We start from the raw sequence: 21619 nt of genomic DNA, 5'->3' as shown, positions 1-21619 counted from the left end.
CTTTCTCTTTTACTTTACGCATGCGCGCACTTTCCTCTCTCTCTCTCTCTCTCCCTCGCTATCTCACTCTTATACCTCCCTCTTTGGGCGCATAAACAACAAACAGCCGCAGCTTGTTAAAGGCGGCTCGTTGCACGTTTTCGCATTGTCTGTCCCAGAGGAGGTCGTGACTAGCCCTTGCCGGCGGCGTGCAGCTGGACGGCTCAACAGCTGGACGAGCGGAGAGATAAGCAGACAGTTCCCTCAAGCATTCCCCCTATCGCTCTCTCTTTCTTTGGCAGGCACAGTATTCAGCTCTCCCTCTCTCTCTCTCTCTCTCAGTTTCGCTTGACTTGTTCAATTCTGGAGCATTGTCAAGCAGTTCCAGATGATTATAAGTTGTATTGGCATTAGTTGTGTTTAGCTGCTTGGCAGACGACAGATGGGTGCATTCTGAGGGGGGCAAGTAGAGCAGAGCGCGAATGTAGAGCAGGAGAGTGCTGAAAAGAAAGCACGAGCGAGAGAGAGAGAGAGAGAGGGAGGGTGGGGTGCGGAGAGTAAACACTCGTGTTGACAGGCACTTTCAATTTTATTTGAGCGCATTTTTGTGGCCAATATTGAGCGTTGCTCATACGCACCGTTGCACCGCCTGAAATTTTCACACATTAATCGCACTTAATAATGCTTATACATATATTTAATGGGGTAATTTGTTTTTATTTTCTTGTTTCTTTTTACATTCCTACGATCTAGACGAACGTATAATTTAAATTGGTTTACTAGCTAAGCATCAACAAGAACTTGAACTTAACCGAAATTGTTGTTAAATTATGTTGAAATTTTGGGTTCGTATGTGAATTAGATTAATACATGCACAGCACAGCACTGCAAAATTCAGATGCCCTTACACACTTATCAACTAGCGTACACTACGCAACATAACAACTAAATTTGTTTTGTTTCTGCCAACTAAACGATTTGCTTTGTGTGCCGCATGTCGTATGCTTGATATCCTATATATATGTGTGTATATACGAAGATACGAATGTTTATGCAGATGTGGGATGTGGAAAGTGCGGTCGGGCTGTGCTCCATCAGACGGGCTGCACCTCGCAGACAAAGTAGGTCTCGAAGCTGCAGGGCGAATCGTTCCACTTCAGACCTTTGCCATCGCGATTCCACAGCTCGAGGCAGTTCTCCTCCTCGCCGTTCTCGTAGCGGAAATTGTTTGGCTCGCCGGCATTCCAGTTGGTGAACGTGATGGGCCGGCCCGTGGCCATCCAAAAGTAGTTGCCCTCGTCGGCCAGATCTGTGCCAGATATCCAGAAATGCTCGTGCCCCAAACCTGTGAACGAGTTGTGCGTTTTGCGTTTTGTTAGTGCCAACAGACAAGGGGAAACAGCAAAAGTTTTACAGATTAAGGCGTTTTGAATAGTCACTAATGGGCGTGGCTGTCTACCTGCCCACCTGTCCAACTGCCCAACGGGCCATTCACTTTTTCGAGTTCGATGTGGAAAGTGCAGCGAAATTGAATGCCTCGCCGCATTTGTAGTCCATTGTCCGAGTCACCACTTGCCCCTTGCCCCCCTGCCAACTCTTCCCTTTGTCAGCTTTGGGTTACCCACTTCCGCGTATTATGCACGCTAGAAAGTCAAAGCCCCACGTTTTGCATTCAAAAACCAGTCCAAGTACTTAACCCAGGTCTCAGCTATTCCATGACTTTTCTTCTTCTTCTACTACCTTTACTACTACTTCGTCTACTTACCAAAGTCGCGTATGTGTTTCTCCAGTCTATCGTTCTCTTCCTGTGATGAAATGCTAGCCAAGTGCATGCCATGGTAGCGACAGTATTGCGTGGCTTTGAACCAATTCGCCTGTTAGAGAGAGAGAGAGAGAGAGACGAGTTGATAAGTATTTGAATACCCTCTAATCATGCTCAATTCTGGTGTGCCCGGGAAATGTATATATGTTCCATTCAACAATCATGATTTCCTTGCAATAAATATAGACGACATATTTTTATTTTTTGCCATAAATTCTCAAAATATATCTTAAAAATTAGCATAACTATTTTGAGCTGAGCTGAGCTCTTTATGTTTATTATCTTCAAGCCTTAGCCAACCTGTTTGCAAGCCAACTGGTTCGAGATGAGCAGCTTGAGTTATGCTTCTCAGCTGCAGCCAGAATGCTGAAGCTCAAAGTAAACTTGAATTAAGATTCAAACATATTTAATTGTTTGATGTTTGGCATTGTTATCTTTAAATTTAATTTCTATTGACTATCAATTAAAATAATTGCCATGAATTAAGCATGTAAGAATGCTGCTAAGTGTCTATTTATGGGTAGTTCTTGCCTACCCCACTGAAGTCTCTATAGGGTAGCTGCGATAAGCCAAACTTGTTGGCAAACTCTGAGGAATGTGCCTAAAGAATGTTCAACATTCAGCATGAAATGCATGTCAGGGAAGCACGACCCTTAACACCTTTGGCAAAAGTGGGGTTGGAGTAGGAGGCAAGGCGTAGGTGCAGAGACGGTGCTCTGATGCTACCGCTTTCTTTCTTTTGCTCATATGGCAAACTAATTGACTTCTAGGCGTCAGTGGAGCGTACTTTTACAGCCCAATAAACACTTTCAGTAAGCGTGCCACATACACAACAACAACAAGGATGACAGCTTTCTCGTCACTCCGCGCCATGGGTGCAAGAGAGAGAGAGGGAGAGAGGGAGGGAGAGGATGGCAATAGCGTCAGGATGCTGCGTCAGTTTGCGCTTTATTCGCGCACAATTACGGCTAATACAATTAAAGCAAAGTTAATGACGACGTCGATGTCGACATGGTCGGTAGACCGCAGAGCCAGCCAGCCAGCCAGCTAGGCAGCCAGCTAGACAGAGAGGGCTAAAGGACGCGGGCAAAGTGCTGCACGTGGTAGTTGCGTAATCGATTTAGATGCGCATCACCTGCTGGTGGCAAAGCACACACACACACACACCTACACACCTGGAGAGTATAGAGTATAGAGATATGTGTGCGATTCAACAGGCGGTGGGGGCCGTGGGCGTGGCTAATTAGACGTAGCAAGGGGCAGGTGTGTAACCAAAAGCCATTAGCGTTAATTGAATATCAAATTGCAGCTATTGCTATATTGATCTATTGATAGAAATATATATATATATATATATATATATAGGATATGGCAGAGCTAAAGTAGAGTTTGCCACGTCCGATGACTATCATCAACAGTTTTTGGCCACATCAACGTCGTCTCTAATTGGCTGTCGTTGCGTGGGCGGTTGCCATAACTGCTGAGCCCTGCCAGCCGCCTCCTGCCAGCTGCCAGCTGCCCGGCAGCCTTGCTGCAAGCGCGCGCTGCCTGTTAAATAATGCAAAAGGAAGACAACAACAGAAATGACACATAAAATGTTGACGACTTTTATTGACGCTCGTTGCAGCCAGGTGAGATGCCAAAGCGGCATGCAGCAGGCGGCATGCAGCAGGCGGCAGTGTGCAGCGTGAGGTAGCTCTGACTGTGGCAGCTGACACAGCGCTTAAGATCTGGATCAGTCATGCAATCGAATGTGAATTGTTAAGCTTGCATGTGTGTGTATGTGTGTGTATGTGTGTGTGTGTGACATGTGCCACATGCGGCTAGCAGCAATTGCATGAAAGGATTGGAGCAGAATGATTGAATGTTTGCTCGAGTTCGATGGGTATTATGTAATTATGTAAACTACACAGAGAGTGAGAGTGAGAGTGAGAAAGAATGAGTGAGTGAGAGAGAGTAAGTGTGTGGATATTTATTGCAAAACATCCGACACAAAACAAGCGAATCTAAGATGACGTTCATGTCAGCTTATTTATAATGAATACCTTTGGAAATCAGCTGGGGGACATAACATGGATAATGAAACCGAAACTGACTATCAAAGTGTTGCCTAAGCCAATGGGCGTGTGAAATCGTTAAGCAAAAGTGAAGCACTTAAGCACTGCCTACATAAAAGTAAATTACTTTTTAAGCTGATTATGAGTAACGAATAAAAGTGTTCAATAAATGATTTTCATTTATTTTCCACACTGGCTAAGTGGAAATTGCCAAATATCAAATCTTATATCGCATCACATAAAGTTAATTTAATAACAGCTTAAGCCTTCTTCTTACACATGTACAGGTTAAAGCGACAAAAACGGGTTAGATTACCCAGTCAGACATGGCAGGAGTTAAAGCCACTAAAGGAGCTGACTTGGACTCACAGTTAAACTGTTATGTTAATATTGCAGAAACTACTCAATACAGTAATTCTAAAAAAATATGTATATATTTATATATATATTCATTTGTTGACTGTTCTTGTTTCACATTCAAGTCAATTGGCAGCTCGATTCAATTAGATGGCAACAAAATGTTTGACACTGTGTTGGTAATTGTCATTAACATGTCGAATTCATGCATTGATAGAGTCGTTGCTTAATAGCACACCACGCCCACCCGCCTCCCCTCATAATCAACTGCAATTAGTGTCGCATTAAAAAAGCAGACACCGACCAAGTCCAAATCCATTGGCTGATTGGCCAGTGGCCGGCTGCCATCTGATGTTTTCTTGGACTGTTCGCTCGTTCGTTCGTGCCGCAGGCAAATTAATTTTAATTTGTTTCTTTTTTTTTTTTTTTTTAGGCAGCGTGCCATTGCGTAATACGCAAGAGCAGCAGAAGAGGAAGAAAAAAAAAAAAACTAAGTTAAATATGTTAAATTATGCATGAGATTTACAGCGATTCTTAATTGGGATTTGGGAGCCATAAACAACTCAGTTCATAGCATTTCTGAAGAAGTTTTTGCGATTGCTGCTGCTGCTGCTGTTGTTGTTGTTGTTGTTGTAGTTGTTGTTGTTGCTGTTATTTAGCGCACGTTTCATAAGGTGAATGTTCTCTGTCGATCGGAATTTCGAAACTTAATTAAAGGCGTCGGGGGCGACATGTTGTTGGCAATTCTGTGCAACGCCATCTAATCAGCTGTCGCACCTGCTCTTAATTAATGTACGAATAATGAATACAATTCACAATCTAACTGTCGGCATGCGCACAATAGAGGAACGTTTTATTTGTCAATGAATCGCACCCGCCCCGCCCCCTTTTTGTGCCTATCTGTTTGCCAAAGTCATCATAAAACAATGTGTACAACAAAAGTTAATTACTTTTCTTGTTGTTGTTGCCTGCACTAATATATTTATGTACAGTATATACACATGTATAAATATATACAAGTAAAGCTCTGCCGATTTAATAGATATCGTTTAAATTGAGAAGCTTCAAAGTTTGAACTCGTTTAAGCAATGCTGATTAATTGCAAATATACCATATAAAGAGCTTAGATCACTTCTGCTTTTAGCTCGAATTCCGTTTTAACTATGCCGTTAATTAATCGCTTGGCAATTATAGCCGAACGCTTTACTCTAAACAAATTGCTAATTCCAAAGCAAAATTAATGGCTCGCGCTCTACAATTCGAAGATCTTTGATTCGAAATTCCTTTTCGCTGCATGTGAACAGAAACGTTTGACCCAATCCATTGCTCCCAGCTGGCTGTGACCTTTGCGTGTCATTTATAACGGTCGCCGGCTGACTGTGACAAACAGAGGCAGCTTCCTCCTCAAATCTCAATCATCATCTTTTGTCTAACGCTTAATTTGATTTGCTTGCCTGATTTACAAACCGAGATTTCAGTGGCTGCTTGGCGTGGCCTAAAGTTCAAGGAAATTTCCTCTTTATACATGGTTAGCGCTGACAATTTATTGCGTTTGTTTGAATGCACAACCGTTGCTAGACATTTGCATACTCGTCTCTACTCCACTACTACTAATCAATAACAAATAAAGACAACAACAACAAAAAGCAACAAAAACCCGTTACGATTCGCGCTAAAAACGCACGCGTTTTGGGCGCGTTTTTTATGCGCTCTACTAATATGTTTATAATATGAATGGGTGCATAAATTATATAAATATAATTTGATACACACAACTTCGTCATAGACTGACAAAGACGATGCCTGCCCAGGCCAGTCATCTGCCGATCGATACATCAGGGCCATCTATTTAGTTAATATCTAGTTGATGATCGAGCCAATGTGGCCCTGATATCAGTTCTGAGGCTAAGCATCAATGATAACAAGCCAGTTGCCTCGAAAGGGCAGAGGTGTGACAAAGCCTGAGAGAGATCTCGGATTACCGCATGCCTGTACTTGCTTATATATATGTATATGTATGTACATGTATGCATATTTGTATATATGTATGTATGTCAGCTTTGTCTGTTGCAAGCTTCTTATGCATATTTGCGAAGGCAGATGCTAATTTAATGGCAAAATATGAACCGGACTGCAGACCGTTGAACCGTTGCACAGTTGCAGCTCGGAATGTTGCTTACCTTGAAGAAGATGCCCAGGTAGTAGCGCTTCTCGCCCAGCTTCAGCAGCGGCATCGTCCATTTGTTTGGCGTGTACTGCGACTCGTCCACGCAGTTGGGGCAGTCTAAAAATAGAAATCAAGGAAGCATATCAGTAATGAAAATATCTCAAAACAACAGATGATCTTTTTTACTTTTTTTTTTTTTTTTTTTTGGTTTCTTTCTGTAAAACAGGCATCGAAATATCAAGGTCGAAAAACAATATCAGCAATAAAATTGAATAAACAGTTATAAAAAAAATAAGCGATTTTAAATTATACAAGTTACGAGCCAAGACGATTCCAGCTAATGAATACCAATCAGCCCAGTTAAGCCAGATATAATCAAAAATCTATAAACCTAACTGATTCACTGAAATTACAAATCGTGTGTATTTTAATCATGAGAAGAAACTTGAGATACCTGAGGCACACCTGACAGATACTCGAGCTACTGGTTTCCTCTAGAATGTATAAGAATATAGATAGATTAAATGAATGCACGTATAGAGACGTATAGCAGGTAACCAGAACAGCTATAAATTCAAATCGTCTGCTGATTCTAATCAAGATCCATCAATCAAGTTTGGCATGTTACATAAAAATGGACAAATTGCGCATACCTCGAGTGCTTATTGTGAATATTTTCGTTTAGGCACCACACCTCAACTCAGCCAACTTACTCCCCAAGCCAATTAATCAATCGTTCAATCAAAAAATTATAAACATTGTCATTCGCATTGAATTTGGTCATAAAACAAGCAAATCTCCAGTTCTGAACAGATAAAACCTTTCAGCTAATTGCGTACTCACATTTCGCCACATATTGAATTATGATAGCATATTTTTTGATTGAAAACAGTGTAAATTGGAACTGGTTCGCTCACTGCCCAACGAGTTGAACCTGTTCATGAGCAGCATAAGCTAGCGCTGAGAATGTTTGACAATGGCTTTGATGGGCTGGCGGGATCTATAAATGAAATCGAAACTAAATCAAGGTCAACGACAGCTCACAATAGATTCTGACTATGTGAAGGTCACAATGATGTATATGGGTATGTATTATGTGTGAAGCCAAGCTAACGGCATTTGTGTTTCTACTTTATTTTATTTCTTTTGCTGTCATAGCCAAGCTTAACAAAAGACAATAAACACGGCACCCAAATATGGCAGGCAGCAAACATTTTCGCGAAATTTGGTTAATTAATCATCCGCAATGGCTGCCATTACGAGTCAAGGCCCTGCAGAAGGCGTCACTAATGATAATTATAGAGTTGAATAATGGAATATGTAATTCGGCTGCCTGTGAACTGTTTACAAACATTTACAATGAATGAATGAGAATTTTACATATATACATATTTATAATAAAAATAAAATAAGTGTACATAAAATTTACTTTAATATGAAAATGTTGCAATTGACGTTTTTAATGAGCTCCGAAATGTTGCTATTTGCATTAAATGGTGTAGTTAGAGCTAAATGAGTATGAAGTACACAGAAGTAAGGCTAACTTTAAGATGTGACTGAATAGGTTAATGTTTTCATTAGACAGCTTGGAATAAGGCTGTGAGCTGCTCTAGCGAAATGTGGGTCGAAAATGCAGTCAAATAATGTCAGAAGTTGAACTGTGACGCATGTCTAGGGAAGCCGTGGCGTATGAGCAATGTCTTTGGCATGCCAAATAAGAGAAGAAACTGCTTCATATAGAGTAAAAGATAAAGTTGTCAAATATGAATGAAGTTGAGCATGAAGTTGGACTAAGCTGACTAGGGAAGACTTGCTGTTAATTTGAATAAATACTCATTAAATAAGAATAAAATAATAATATTTTATATATCAAGAAATCATGTGTAAGCTGATCATTCTGAAATAACAAAGACATGATACAGCATAAGTACATGATAGCCCAGTACTTCCGGTCACTCCAAAACTCAAGAAGCTGCTCGCAATTTTATGCCCATTTCAATTTCAATTTAAGAAAAAAAAAAAAGAAAACTTTCCATTGCATTGCATCATCGCATTGAACACGGATTGTTAATTGGCTGTGTCAAGTCAAGTGCCCATAGAGATTAACCGGTCTGCGAGCTGCATAAAGCTGAGGATCACACGAGACAGAGAGCGAATCAAAGGTGCAAATTGGTGAGGTTTGCAGTCAAACTTAATTTACTTGTGTTTGAAGACAAAAGTTTGGCTATAAAATTACCGTTGCTTATTAATAAATAAAGTCAATATTTAGTATAGATTTTATGGTTTATTATTCATGCGCTGTTATGGCAGTTTCTTTGGCAGGCAATTAATTTGCCTGCTGACAGGTAAACCAGTTTCAATTTTCAGCTCAGTTTCGTGCAGCTCGTAGGGAGGGCGTGGCACCGGCAACGGCAGTCAAAGTCAATGCCAATGCTTACAATAAATATACGAATTTCCTTCAGAGAATTCGAATCCAATTAAGAGTGAGTTGGGCAAGGTCAGGCGGATATCTGTGACGTTGCGTAAGATATTAAGGGAATTAAGGGAATTCTTTAAAACATATCCTGAGCACTTAACATTGCTTAGCACTTAATGGAAATTCAAGTGACTCTGGCTGAGCAACTTCCTGTACAGTAAATATATTTCCTTTTGTTGTGGTTATTCAAAATTATAAACAATGGAATCGTTAAGTGTTAATTTTAATTTTCGTTTTTTTTTTTTATATATTTCTATGATATCAACGACAATTTTATGTTTCCACTCTGCATATTTAAGCTTTTTTTTTTTTTTTTTGCTAGAACATAGCTTGCTGACAGCTAAAAAAAACGAAAAACTATCAATAAAACTCTTCTTTTTTTATCCATTTTGACTTGCTTTAAAAAAAACATTTGATTAGTTGTCAAGATTGCAAATCTGCTTGGAGTTTTCATATGCATCGAGCCACACAACAGGTTTAACTAATTCCGAAATACACAAAAAAAAACCAAAAAAAAAAAAAAAAAAAAACAAAACAAAAAATGTTTGTTGCTTGGCAAATCTATCTATGTCATGTGGTCTTCGATCAGCTAGTGTTTCTGCTAGCTTCAAGTATACCCTGTTAGCTCTAATAACTTTATTTCCAAATATCACGCATACGCAGTGTTGGCTTCGTTTTTACACAATTTTGCATGTTTACTTGTGCATAAATCTAGATAAATTCGCCTGATTGCTCTATTTATTTTATCCATCTGACCCTGGCCTTCTGTTCCGCCCACATTGCTCATTGACAAACAAATTTATGCGTTCAATCAAATATTTCAACAGCCTACCAAAAAAAAAAAAAACTGAAGCAGGTGTAACAGCAACAACAACAATACCAAAAATCACTCAACTAATTTCATTGATTGCTCAAAGCAAACCTTAAAAAAAAAAAAAGAAATAAATAAATAGACCGAAAACTGTAGCAAAGCGAATTAATCAATGGAATAACTCAACGCGACAGCAGCCGACGACAAAAAAATAAAAGCAAATACAAATACAAACAGAAACAGTAACAGTAACAGAAAACAGAAATGTGTAAACAGCTCCCTAATTAAACGTTCGGCGTAAATTTCAATAAAACACAAATAAATAAATGACAAATTTGGAAAGTGAAAGTCGATTGTGCACAGATATACGCGGGCCGGAAGGATGTGCCAGCGCGCGAGTATTATGCAATCGGGTAGACTTATAAGACTTTGGCAGATGGATGAAACGTACCAGCGACAGGACCTGATGCTTTGCTCGGTGTTGCCAATGTCCTGTCCACGCTGCAGCTGAGCAGCTGCAGGGCGATTATCACAGACAGAGCCAAAGATTGTTGCATGATTTGTTTTTGTTTAGTTTCTTGTTTTTTAATTTTAGATTATTCTTTCTGTTTCGTTATTCGCTGCGTCTATATAAATATGGTATATGTTTATTGAAATACTTCAGTTGAAAAATGTATTTTATTAAAATTTATTTATTTATGATTTTGATGTTTTCTGAAATATTTCAATTCCAGTTATGCAAATTTGCACTTCCGTAAAGATAGCAAAACCAAAACAAAATTTCGCTGCCTTCGTAGCTTTTCAACGCATTTTCGTTCGAAATTTATGAATCTGCTGCAGCAGCAGCCCGAATTAACATATGAATTTTTCTCGTATTTAAAAGATGCGCGTTTCTTTCTCTATTTCTCGCTTTGTATTGTCAGCGAGCTGGCGTCAAACGAAATCGAAAGTTGGCAAAAGATTCAAATCAAGACGGCGCACAATAATCGAAATATAACTAGCCAAATATTATTGGGATATAGGTATATATGTACAGATATAGCTACAGCTATATGTATGTATATATCTATATATTTCGTTTTATATGTTACAAGATTTAAAGACCCGTGCGCATGCGCGCCCAAACTGACCGTCGACTGGCGAAGAACTAACCAATTCGGAGCGCTTGGACGCCAACTTACGCAGAATTCACCAGAGAAACACGAGAGAGCTGGAGAGAGAGAGAGCGTGCAGCTGCCCGAGCGTCGCTCAGTGCGAGAGCGGGACAGGTTCAACAGGTTGGCCGGAGCGACGCTGCAACTCGTTTGATGAGGTTTTTTTATTTTCATATAATTTTTTGGTTTTTTCGGTGTGAATCGAAACGCTCTGAAGATTAGCATCCGAGCTGCGATGTGCTGCTCTGTCCGTCTGCCTGTCTCTCTTAATATGTGTGTGTGTGAGAGTGTGTGGACACTTGTTGGCGTCTGTCGAGTGTTGAGTGGGGCCTGCAGCTGACACTTGACGTAGCAGCCACAGCTTCAGTCGCAGTCGCAGTCGCAGTTGGCCCACCAAGGTAACCATCAGTGGAGCGTGCTTTAATTTTTTTGGCATGCCCACAAAAGAGCCGAGCTTGAGCATGAGACGAGCACCATAACAAAAAACAGACAACACAAAAAAACAAAATACAAATACCGCAACAGGCAAAAAAATCACTCAAATTTCAATCAGTTTCTGGTCTGTGCACCGCAAAGTTCTCTCGATTCTAAGATTTTGCAATTTCACTGAAGCTCAGCTTCTATTACTAAGCCAAGCTTCGAGCTGCGGCTTCACAATGCCATTTGTGGCAGATGCTTTCGCTTTCGCAGCGAGCCAAGCCACGCGACTGACCTTGACAGCAGCTACGCTGCGTATACGTAATATGCAAACAAACTGACGCAAAACTAAGAATGTTTATTTGAAATTTCAAATTAATTATGCTTAATATAAATGTAAATGTATCGTAATATGATGATTATGCAAGTCGATGTGGGAATCCGGCTTTCTTTTGTTAGAATCAACTCCAAATACATTTGCCTTAAATGTCAGAGAAGAAAACTTTGATTTGAGCAAAAAAAGAAGATTACAAATATATTCATATATATACAAGCTGTACATGTGTATTTTATATATACACCTCTACATAAATTCCAAAATATTACATTAGACGAAACAGCAAAATGTATCGTAACAAGGCATCTTTTCAGGCTCTCGAAACGGACGCAATGAACGAGGTGAAGAAGTGGACGCCATTGATAGAATTTCTGTCAACTGTCATTTTAATATGTGGATCATTTCGTATAATAATCGCATTTATCGCTTAAAGCGAGACGATATTTTGATACTTTCTGAATAAACGAATGAAAATTTGAATCCATGTTTGCTGTAACTGGGAATCTTTGCGGCTAATTCTTTGTTTTTGCCAGCTAAGCTCGACGGAGTAAAACACGTTTGAAGCTGCTTAATTATGTAGCCAGACATTAAAAAGCATTTGATTTGATTAGCATTCGGCATTGATATTAGATTACAGCAGCAAATCCAATTCGAAGGGTTCATGGGGAGTTTCTTTGTAACAGAAACCTAATTGATCGAGGAACAATATCGGAAGTGTGCCCTTAGCTATATTATATAGCTCTATTAATGTAACATCTGACATTTGATCAAATCACAGTAATTAGTTGAGGAATTTATATTGGGGCTAAATAATGATAGACTTGAGGCTTTATAGCCGCAGGGCGTCTCATTTGTTAGTTATTTACAAATGAAATTATGACGATTCTTGAAAACGTGATTTGCAAAACGTGTTTAACTAAGCCTAGTTGGGGATCATCAATTTAACTGTCTACGAAACATAATAAATACAATACTAATTCGCTTAGAAAAATAGCTAATGGATCACTTAAATTTTTAGTATATGTCTTTAAAATATAATATTTATAATCTTTTGTATTCAAACTTGTTCGACCTTGGCGTGTAGGGTAATAAATATAGTCAAAATATATAATTTGCGCTCTAGGCGATTTCGAAACTTTATTAGAAAACATGAAATTTTCGATGCTGAGAACACTATATTTAAATAATTTATCACAATTTTTTATTGATAATATATTAAAATATTCAAATTAACTTTAAATAATTAAATATTTAATGTATAGCTGAAAATATTTTACAAAACTACTTCAAAAATATTTTTTTAAAAGCTATACAAATATTTATTTAATTATGTTTTTTATTTATTTTAATTAAATATTTGTGTAACTTCTCTAGCTTCTTTGTTTGAATATAATTTTGTGTAAACTGTTATATAGCTAATTTTCTAGCAGTATTTCATTGGCAATAATACGTTAATTAATTTGGCTCGCTTGGGTTCATTTAACCCAAGCCGAACGGTTTTAAGTGATTCCCGCGGGCAGCTTGCCTGAGATTTATAGCTCTGCTCGATCAGAAATAATTGTCACATTTAATTTGAGTATTTAATGTGTTTATAAACTCGAATTCGATTTGCGATAAGAAAACAATGAGCTGCATTGAAACGACTTAGTTCCAACATCGGAACCCAAATCAACACAAAAATCGTAGCGAAACGCAGCTGCGGCTGCTGTATGTATGGAGGTGTGAATTCAATGGGCAAATCTAGAGATTCAGAGGCAAATTGAAAACGAGTTTCTGTTGACTGTTCAAATGAGACAATATATCGAATGATAAAGTTCAATATTGTACAAGTGCCGCGGATGGCATCAAATGCGAAGGCGAAGGCGATTGGCGACTGCAAGTGAAGTTGGTTAGTAAAATCGAGGCGAATTAACAGATGAAGTTGCGTAAACAGATGCTAGTATGGGCAGGGAAAACAAGGCATAAATTAAATGCAAACACTACGCAGACGCTGCAAATGACATAAGAACTGGCATCCATCATACGCCTCGTGGGCCATGAACCGCAACGGCGCGAAAACGACATTTACCACAGCAACAAAACGCTTTTGTATGCAAATAAATGACTCGAATAGCGACACAAAATGAAACTCAAGAACAGCCAGAGTGAGGCATATTTAATGCTGTTACTGGGTCAGCTGAATGCGATATTAAAAGAGGCTTTAAATACGCTAAGGAATTACATGAAATGTCTGCGATGTTTCCTCACCTCTATAGAGCAGCGTCTTCAGCTGAGATGTGATATAATAAATAAGCTCATCACCTCTGCCTTTGCCTCGAGTGTGTAAATATTCACGGGGGCTGTATCAACAGCAGCTACTTAAGAAACTAAAAGCAAGGTTATATTGATGATACGATTATTATAGCGATAGGTGCAGCTATTTGTAATTTTTAAAGAGAGCAGTGGCCTGTGACTTTCTATATACATTATTGTTTTATAAACAGCTTTAAATTCATTTATGTCAGAGCAGAAAATTTAGAGTCGTGCACAGATTAGAAAACAGATATATCGTAAATTCCAAAGTATTCTATATAGCCAGTACAGCAAGATGTATCGTCGTCAACTATCTGTTCTTTGTATCGAGGGTGGCTCAATGAACGAGGTGAAGAAGTGGTCACCAGTTATTGAATTTCTATCAACAGTCATTATTATTTGTGGATCATTTCGTGTATTAGTCGCATTCCTATTTTAAGGAAGGATACGATAATATATAATACTAATGATATTTGATGTGAATAAATGAGTATTTCAGTTATTATCGTTTGTTATAACTGGGAATCTTTGCCTTCGCCATTGACTTTGCCTTAGAGCATGTAAACACTCTCAACAGCAGCTACTTAAGAAACTAAAAGCAAGGCTATTAACGGGCATGTTGTTGATGCTATTATTATAGCGATCGCTGCAGCTATTTGTAATTTGTAATTTGATGGATGGTCGTCTGTGTAAAGAAGGGGATCGAAATGGGGCAGTTGCCCCTTCCACGCTTGATGTCTTTATCTTACAGATTATGAGCTTGATTAATGGCCCTTTTGTAGTTTTCCAACACTTACCGTTATGAATTGTATGTGTTGATTAATTTACTGTGGTTGGTGATTAATTGCTTTCATTGAATCTATCACTTGGCTTGTAACTCGCTTATGCATTTGATAATGCTTTTATTGGCATTTTCCAACACTTCACACTGGCTTGCCTGATTAGTCTCTAGCTACTTTAACACTTACCGCTATCAATTTCATTCTCGCTGGGATCACGTTGGAATATATTGCCGTAGTACTGATCGTGCTGCTCCGATTCCACGCTCTGCAGCGACTCCTGCACATCATCGTCGTACTCATCGTGCGGATTGCTATTCGCCTGTGACTGCTGATCCGCCAGGTCCTCCTCCTCGTCTTCGTAGGTCACGAGCCGACTATTCGAGCTCGTCAGCCGCTTGCTGGCCGCCACAGCTGCCAGACGGTTGCGCTGAGCTCCTCCACCGCTCTTGAAGCTGTCGATGTTGGCCGCGAAGCCGCGTGGACGAGGATGAAGCGGCTTCGGCTTGGGCAGTATATCCTCTATGGTGGGTATCTTCTGGCTAACATTGCGATGGGGAAACAATCGGCGCTCCAGAAAGTTGGCAAAGATCTGCTGGGTTATCTGATTCTGGCGCGCCAGCTCGCTCTGATCCAGCTCAAAGTGATTGCTGTTGGTGCCCGGGCTGATGTTGTGATTTCTGCCTCTTCTGTGCGTGCTGTGCGTCGTGCTGCTGCTGGTGGCACCTGAAATTGGTTTGATGCACGATTAATCAATGTAATCATATGTGGGCCGCGGCCATTAAGCAATCCCAACAGGTGGTGAACGCTTCGACCACTTTTGCTGGGGCAATTACATAAACGCCGGGCGGCCCACACTCACGCTGAAGATGAGTTGCAGAAAATTAAGTAATGAACAAGTAATAGTAGTTTAGTGAGCGGGGGATAGACAGAGAGAGAGAGAGAGGGCGAGATTGCACAACTAGCTAATACCCTATGATAGAGATGGTGAGAAAGAGAGAGACATATAAATTGCTCATTCTCGATAAAGACAGACAGAGAGAGGGAGTAAGAGAGAGAGAGAGAGAGTGAGAGAGATGAAGATTAAGTTGAGTATAAAAGTGAAATAGGTGGACAGATCAACTCATCTTGTTCGCCTTTCTTGTTTACAGGGTATAAACACATGTACAACCTGTATAAGCAACTGGCTATCAATTAAATCTTAAGGTCAAGAGTTTATCAAGTCTTGGCTTAGCAGCTAAAAGTGCTCCAGACGAGTGTGCTCGACTAGCAGATGCGCTGCAAGGCAATCTGCTGCTCTAGCCGAAACCAAACTTCTTTGACCAGTTTTTGCAGCTAGTTCTGTGTGAGAACATTTAAGGCCAAGTCAAGCTATGGATATGTGCATAGGCCACCCAAGAGTCTGTTAATGATTTGCTGCAATTTGATTTGATAGACATCATGACGTTTTGCCTCAGTCACTTAAGTGACATGCATCAATCAAATGTGTGACCCAGAGACAGACGGGAATGCCCGCCGCAGCCTCGGGGTCGCATAGTCTGGTCAGTCTGGTCGATCGTTAGCTCATGCTGAAGCGGCGTATAAATTTACAATTTGCTTTTTAAATTTGTTGCTTTTTTTGTGGGTCTTCCGGCTTACTTTGCTTCTTTTTTTTTTTGTGTGTGTGTGTTTAATGACAGATTGATCGTTTGCCATTTGGAAGCTCAGTCCCCCCCAGCAATAAGTGTAAGTGTGTCAAGGCTGTCAGAGACAGTTGAACGGATTGCAGTTCCAGTTCCAGTTCCAGTTGATGGTTCAGTGGCCAGCGCCCCATTGGGTTAATGAGTTCAAATTGCCAAATAATTGATATGAATGCCGCAGTAAACGGCGTTGACAAAGCGTCGTTAAAGGCCTTAACTGCTCCTTAACAGTTCGCTTGATGCATTAGCTCCACAACACACCCAAAAGAGCATCAAAATATTGTCGTACGCTCCACAAAATTTTGATTGCCCGCCATTTCGGGTTTGTTTCACTAAATTTTATTATCGTCTTTTATTTTTTGTTTTTGCAACGCCTTTACAAATATGTTTACCTTCATTAAAGTGTGTAAAACGAGGTAAAATTTATTACGCAATTTATTGTCGTTGCTTCTCCTCACTTTGTTTTCTTTTTTTCTGCCTGCGGTAATCATTTCTGTTTTCTACTGTTTTTTTCTTTGAACCCACAAGTCGTCGTTTAAAAGTTCCCTCCAAGCTCAAGCTGGCTTTTGCCTGGCTAAAAGGGCAAATCAAATTCGATTTATAGCCTCGTCTTAAAGTACTGAATGTTGGCTAAATATTGAAATTGGGTGTGTTTAAGCGGAGTAACTCATAAATCTTATTGATATATGATCTGAAGGGGAATTTATATATAGAGGGAGAGCGAGAGATGCGAAAAGATAGAGAGAGAGAGGGAGCGAGCTATTAAACCATGCCAGCTGCATATAAACTAAATTAGTTTATGTCTACAAAGTAAATAAGAGCAATATAGTCGAGTGTGGTCCATTAGGAGATATCTTAAAGGTATGTTATGTGTTCTGCAAATAGATTCGATAGCACTTAAGAAACGTGTTCAACATGTAGAGAAACTTCAATTGTATAAACATTATATTGATATTTATGCATTCCAGCTAAATGTATATTTCGATTAGAGTCTATATATAACTATATAGCAATTTCTATTATAGCAATTCTAACGAAATCATTTATGTATACCTTTAAAAGCTGCAGCGTTAACCTAGCCAAACCTATCTATATTTGATTTTAAAATAATTTGACTTGATATAGATTGATGGTTTTGCTTTGAAAATGTTATCGTCCACTTATTTATTTTTTTAACGAACTTCAAGGCAAGAATCAAAAACGAATTAAATACAATTTCTATTGATTATATAGCCTTGCTTTTGCTTTACTCACATAATTATAGTTCACTAGCTCAAAATCTCAATTTGCAGCTCCAAGTTTATACATTTTCGAAAGGAAAGGCAAAATATATCAGCTCATAATTACTAATTGGTTTAATGTCTCAATTGAAAATCGATTTTCTTTGCTCTTGCTCAGCCATTTCAGATGCAATCTGTGTCTAAGTGCAGAGCACTCAATACATCAACTGACAGCTGACAGCTGACAGCTGAGTCATCAATATTTGTATGTGCTTCCTCGTGGCATTAATTATCGATTCAAATTGCCGAGCATCCTATATATTGTATAATTGCGCTCGTCTGGGGTCACGGAGAGGCGGCCACTCGAACAGGCGGACAGACAATGGGTCGCTCGGGCCAAACAATGGACTCTAATGGCAGTCACATTTGCGGCCCATTGTTAACACGCATCGAATTGTTCTCAACGAGCCAACAACAAATCGAGCTCAATAATCCTTGAGATATTACGAGTATTTGTCGCTCATAATGAGCCGCATTTCAATTGCTGAAGGTAGTCTTGTTATACATAGTTGTTGTTGCTGCTGTTGTTGTTGTTGTTGTTGCTGCTGCTGCTGCTGTCGCAATTTACATGCCATTGTCTGTGCAGTTGACCAATTGACCAATTGAAAGTCGCTACGAAATCGTGATGGCCCAAATGCACAATCTAATCCAGTTGGCCGATCTCTGAGCGCCGTTTAGCACGCAGTTTTCAAATATGCCTGTTGCATTTTCGGTTGCCGTTCGATTGCTCTCCAATAATATCGTGCAGCGTGCAGCTATGCAGCGGCAACTATGTGGCAGCAATTGATGCCATTGCTTAACCCAGTTCTGCTCGAATTGATGTCTATCTCTAGCGCAAAAGATACACGGCATGAACACATTGGCTAATTGTCGCTGGCCAGGCACATAAATCATTGAGACTTCACGTCGAGGATGTTGGCTGCAACTGCAACTGGCAACTGGCAACCGCCTTGAAAATGCAAAAGACAGTAGCAGCAACAACAACAGCTACAGATACAGATACAGATACAGTGCAAATCAAACAGTAAATCATTCTGACTTGCATCTGTTGCAAATAGCCCGCCAGCTACAGCGGATGATGTATTTGTATCTGTAGCTGTATCTCAGAAGCAGCAGAGCTGCCGCTGCTGCTGGAAAAGAATTGAGGGCCGTGTAATTGCCGCTTGGCTGAAAAGAGGTCAATTAGCAGCAGCGCAGCATCTACTCAAGTACTGGCTGCCCCACAAAAGAGTTTCGCTTGCTGTTGTGCAATGCGCCATGTGCGAAAAATATGTATGCCAAAAATGTTTGCGACTTTTTATGAGTCGCGCGCATTCCGTCAAGCAAACGAAGGCGAAAAAAGTGTGCTTTAGTTTTCATTTCATTCCATTTCATTTCATTTAGTTTTTGCGATGCTGGCGCAATCGATGCACTCGCAATTAGCCGCAGCAAAAAAAGAGAAGGAAAACCGAGTGTAATATGCGGCGTATGCGTAACGCAACACCAAAGCGCATACGCCCCGTTGGCCGAGCTGCGGTGTGTTCTTTTGATTGACGCAGACAAATTTGATACACGACAGACGAACAATACGCGTAGTTCAATGCCAGACACAACACGCTTATTAATGATCTCAAGTGTAGCTCTACGTTCTCTGCTGCCGCGACGGAGCACAATCGGAGAACGTTAATTATGGCAGCACTTAAGAATAGATTCGAGCACATTAATAATTAATCAGCATTAGCATAAAATATGCTGTAAGACTTCACTCGGCCTAAGAACTTGCTGAACAGCTTGCATGCATAATAGGCCCATTCGAAATGACAAATTTATCTGTAGAAATTTCTATTTGTGTTGGCAAAGCAGGTGATTGAACCCAATAGAAAAAGAAAGGAAAACGGGAATATTATAAAATACATTAGAGCGAGAGATGGACATTTATATGTGTATATCATGTATATCGCATATATCAAGAGATGAATCTCACTCGCACGCGTTGCCTCAAAATGTCACAAGGTGATCGAAATAGCAAACTCAAAAGCCAAAAAGTCAATAAACGCCCAAGTTTAAACTCATTCTATCAATACGAATCTGTATATATTTGCGGATTGAATTCAGTCTATCGGGCTAATCGTGAGGTCATCAGCAAGCCAAATGCAACATGAATAACTATATGCTAAAAAAAATGAATGTTTGCTTTTGTTGTTGTTTATAATTAATGTGTTAACATATAAAGATGCCAATGACATTAATAATCTTATCGGCCTTTATATAACAGCGACTGAGCTGGTTCAGCGGAGAAAGAAAGAAATGCTTATAATATTTTGCATTCATTAATTAAGCGTTGATTAAAACATGATTTCAGATTATCGTCAACAGTTAAATGTTTCAGTAAATTCACAAGCAAATATTTTTATGGAGTGTTTACCTTTTATTTTTCAAATACTCGCTAAGCCCATCAAAACGTTATGCTCAGCGAGACGTTAAGGTCAATTTCATTAATATCAGCTTTCACGCCTCAACAGCTGCTAGCCAAGGCAGATCAATGATGCATGATATATACATATATGTAACAATCTCTCTCTACCCCCCTCTCTCTCTATCTCTCTCTCTCTCTCACTGCCTGTCTCTAAGTGCAATCTTCAATATTGGCACAGGCATTGAGGCGGTCTCATTCAAATGTATCGCTGGGCCAGCCTTGGCATGGATTTATCCACTCGATGCCACTTGGCCAACATGCGATGGAATAGCTATCAAGTACTTACCTCGCTTGTCGCGTGCATTTGAGGCTGATGCCGCCTCCTGCTGCTGCTGCTGCTGCTGCTGGACAATCGCAATTGGTACATTGCCTCGACTGCTGCTGCTGCTGTTGCTATGGCTGTGACTGTGGCTGGCTGCTGGGAGTCTGTGCGGCACGTTTCGCACAGGCACTGCGAGGGGCGGCGTCGGCACTTCTTGTGGTGCATTTTTACCGGAACCGACGCTGGCCAGCGATAGGAGCAGTGTGAAGAGCGTGAAGCGTAGCACTATCATTGCGCGGGTTGTGTAAGAGAGCTTCGCGACGGCAACGGCGACGGCGACGGCGACGGCGATGTGGACACGACTGACACCTGGGCGAGAGGAGAAAGCAAACACGCTGCAGGCTGCACTAGCTCAGTGTGCTCCACGGAGCGTGTGTCGTGGGTGAATGGCTGCACTCGGGCGTGCTCTAACTGTGATCTCTGTGTGGTATAATGCTGCTCAGGCGCTTTCTAAATTACAAATGCATAGATGCCATAGATCCGCAGATCTACAAATTATGGATATGAATTCACAATGGTTCGATAGAGGCGACGATCGTATTTTGTTGTTGCTGTTGTTGTTGCTGTTGCTGTTGCTGTCAGCGCTGCTTTTTGGTTCGGCTTGTTGATATCTCTGGTGTGTTTGGTCTCAAAGCTTCTGTTTTCTCCTGCTATATTCATGGCGTTGTGGAATGGAGAGCGTCTGGCCATTAATCTGCACCGCCCGCCTCACTCTTAGGTAATCGAGCGATCTCGTCTTGCCGCCTCTTGGTTTGACTTTCTTTCCGTGTTGTTGTTGTTGTTGCTGTTGACTGTGGCTGTGGCTGCTGCCGCGGGAGAGCGCCGTGTTTTCGACTCTCACTTGCTGAGGCTTGGCCTGCTGACTCTGCTGAGCGGACCGAACTCCAAAGTTGTTCGCATTCGGCGCTGAGCTCTCGAACCGTCCAGAGCCTCGATCGTAGCTCCGTTTCTCGTGACTGTTGCGTTGGCTTTCGGCTTGCTTACTTACAGACTAAAGCGTTTGAACGCAACTAAAACACGTTGCGCGCTGGAGACTTCTCTCTGGAGCCGATCGATCGTCTGTGTTTGGCTCTGACACCTCGGCTCCGGTCAGCTGCTTCGTTTGGCCAGATCGAGTTGGCCATTGGCTCTAGCTCTCTCTCGCTCTCGCTCTCAGTCTCTGTCTCGCCAGCTCGCTCTGGCAACTTGTTTATGTTGACCAAGACGTAGCCGTTGGCTGTAATGGTGCTGCATCT

General features: G+C 40.6%; 1 protein-coding gene across 1 annotated transcript; it reads right to left on the bottom strand.

The window, feature by feature from the left end:
- Positions 1–675: 675 nt before the first annotated feature.
- Positions 676–21612, bottom strand: tfc (Brevican core protein triforce). Its single transcript, XM_089467453.1, has 5 exons — positions 20349–21612; positions 14838–15374; positions 6396–6499; positions 1745–1853; positions 676–1324 (listed from the first exon to the last, which is right to left on the bottom strand). The coding sequence occupies exons 1-5, from the start codon at positions 20614–20616 to the stop codon at positions 1074–1076; spliced, it is 1269 nt and encodes a 422-aa protein (XP_089323579.1). The 5' UTR covers positions 20617–21612; the 3' UTR covers positions 676–1073.
- Between the last annotated feature and the right edge of the window lie 7 nt (positions 21613–21619).

Source organism: Drosophila arizonae, chromosome 4, assembly GCF_054131065.1.
Source record: "Drosophila arizonae isolate 15081-1271.41 chromosome 4, UAZ_ARI_1.0, whole genome shotgun sequence".
Lineage (NCBI taxonomy): Eukaryota > Metazoa > Arthropoda > Insecta > Diptera > Drosophilidae > Drosophila > Drosophila arizonae.
This window is presented reverse-complemented; position numbering and strand designations above follow the sequence as displayed.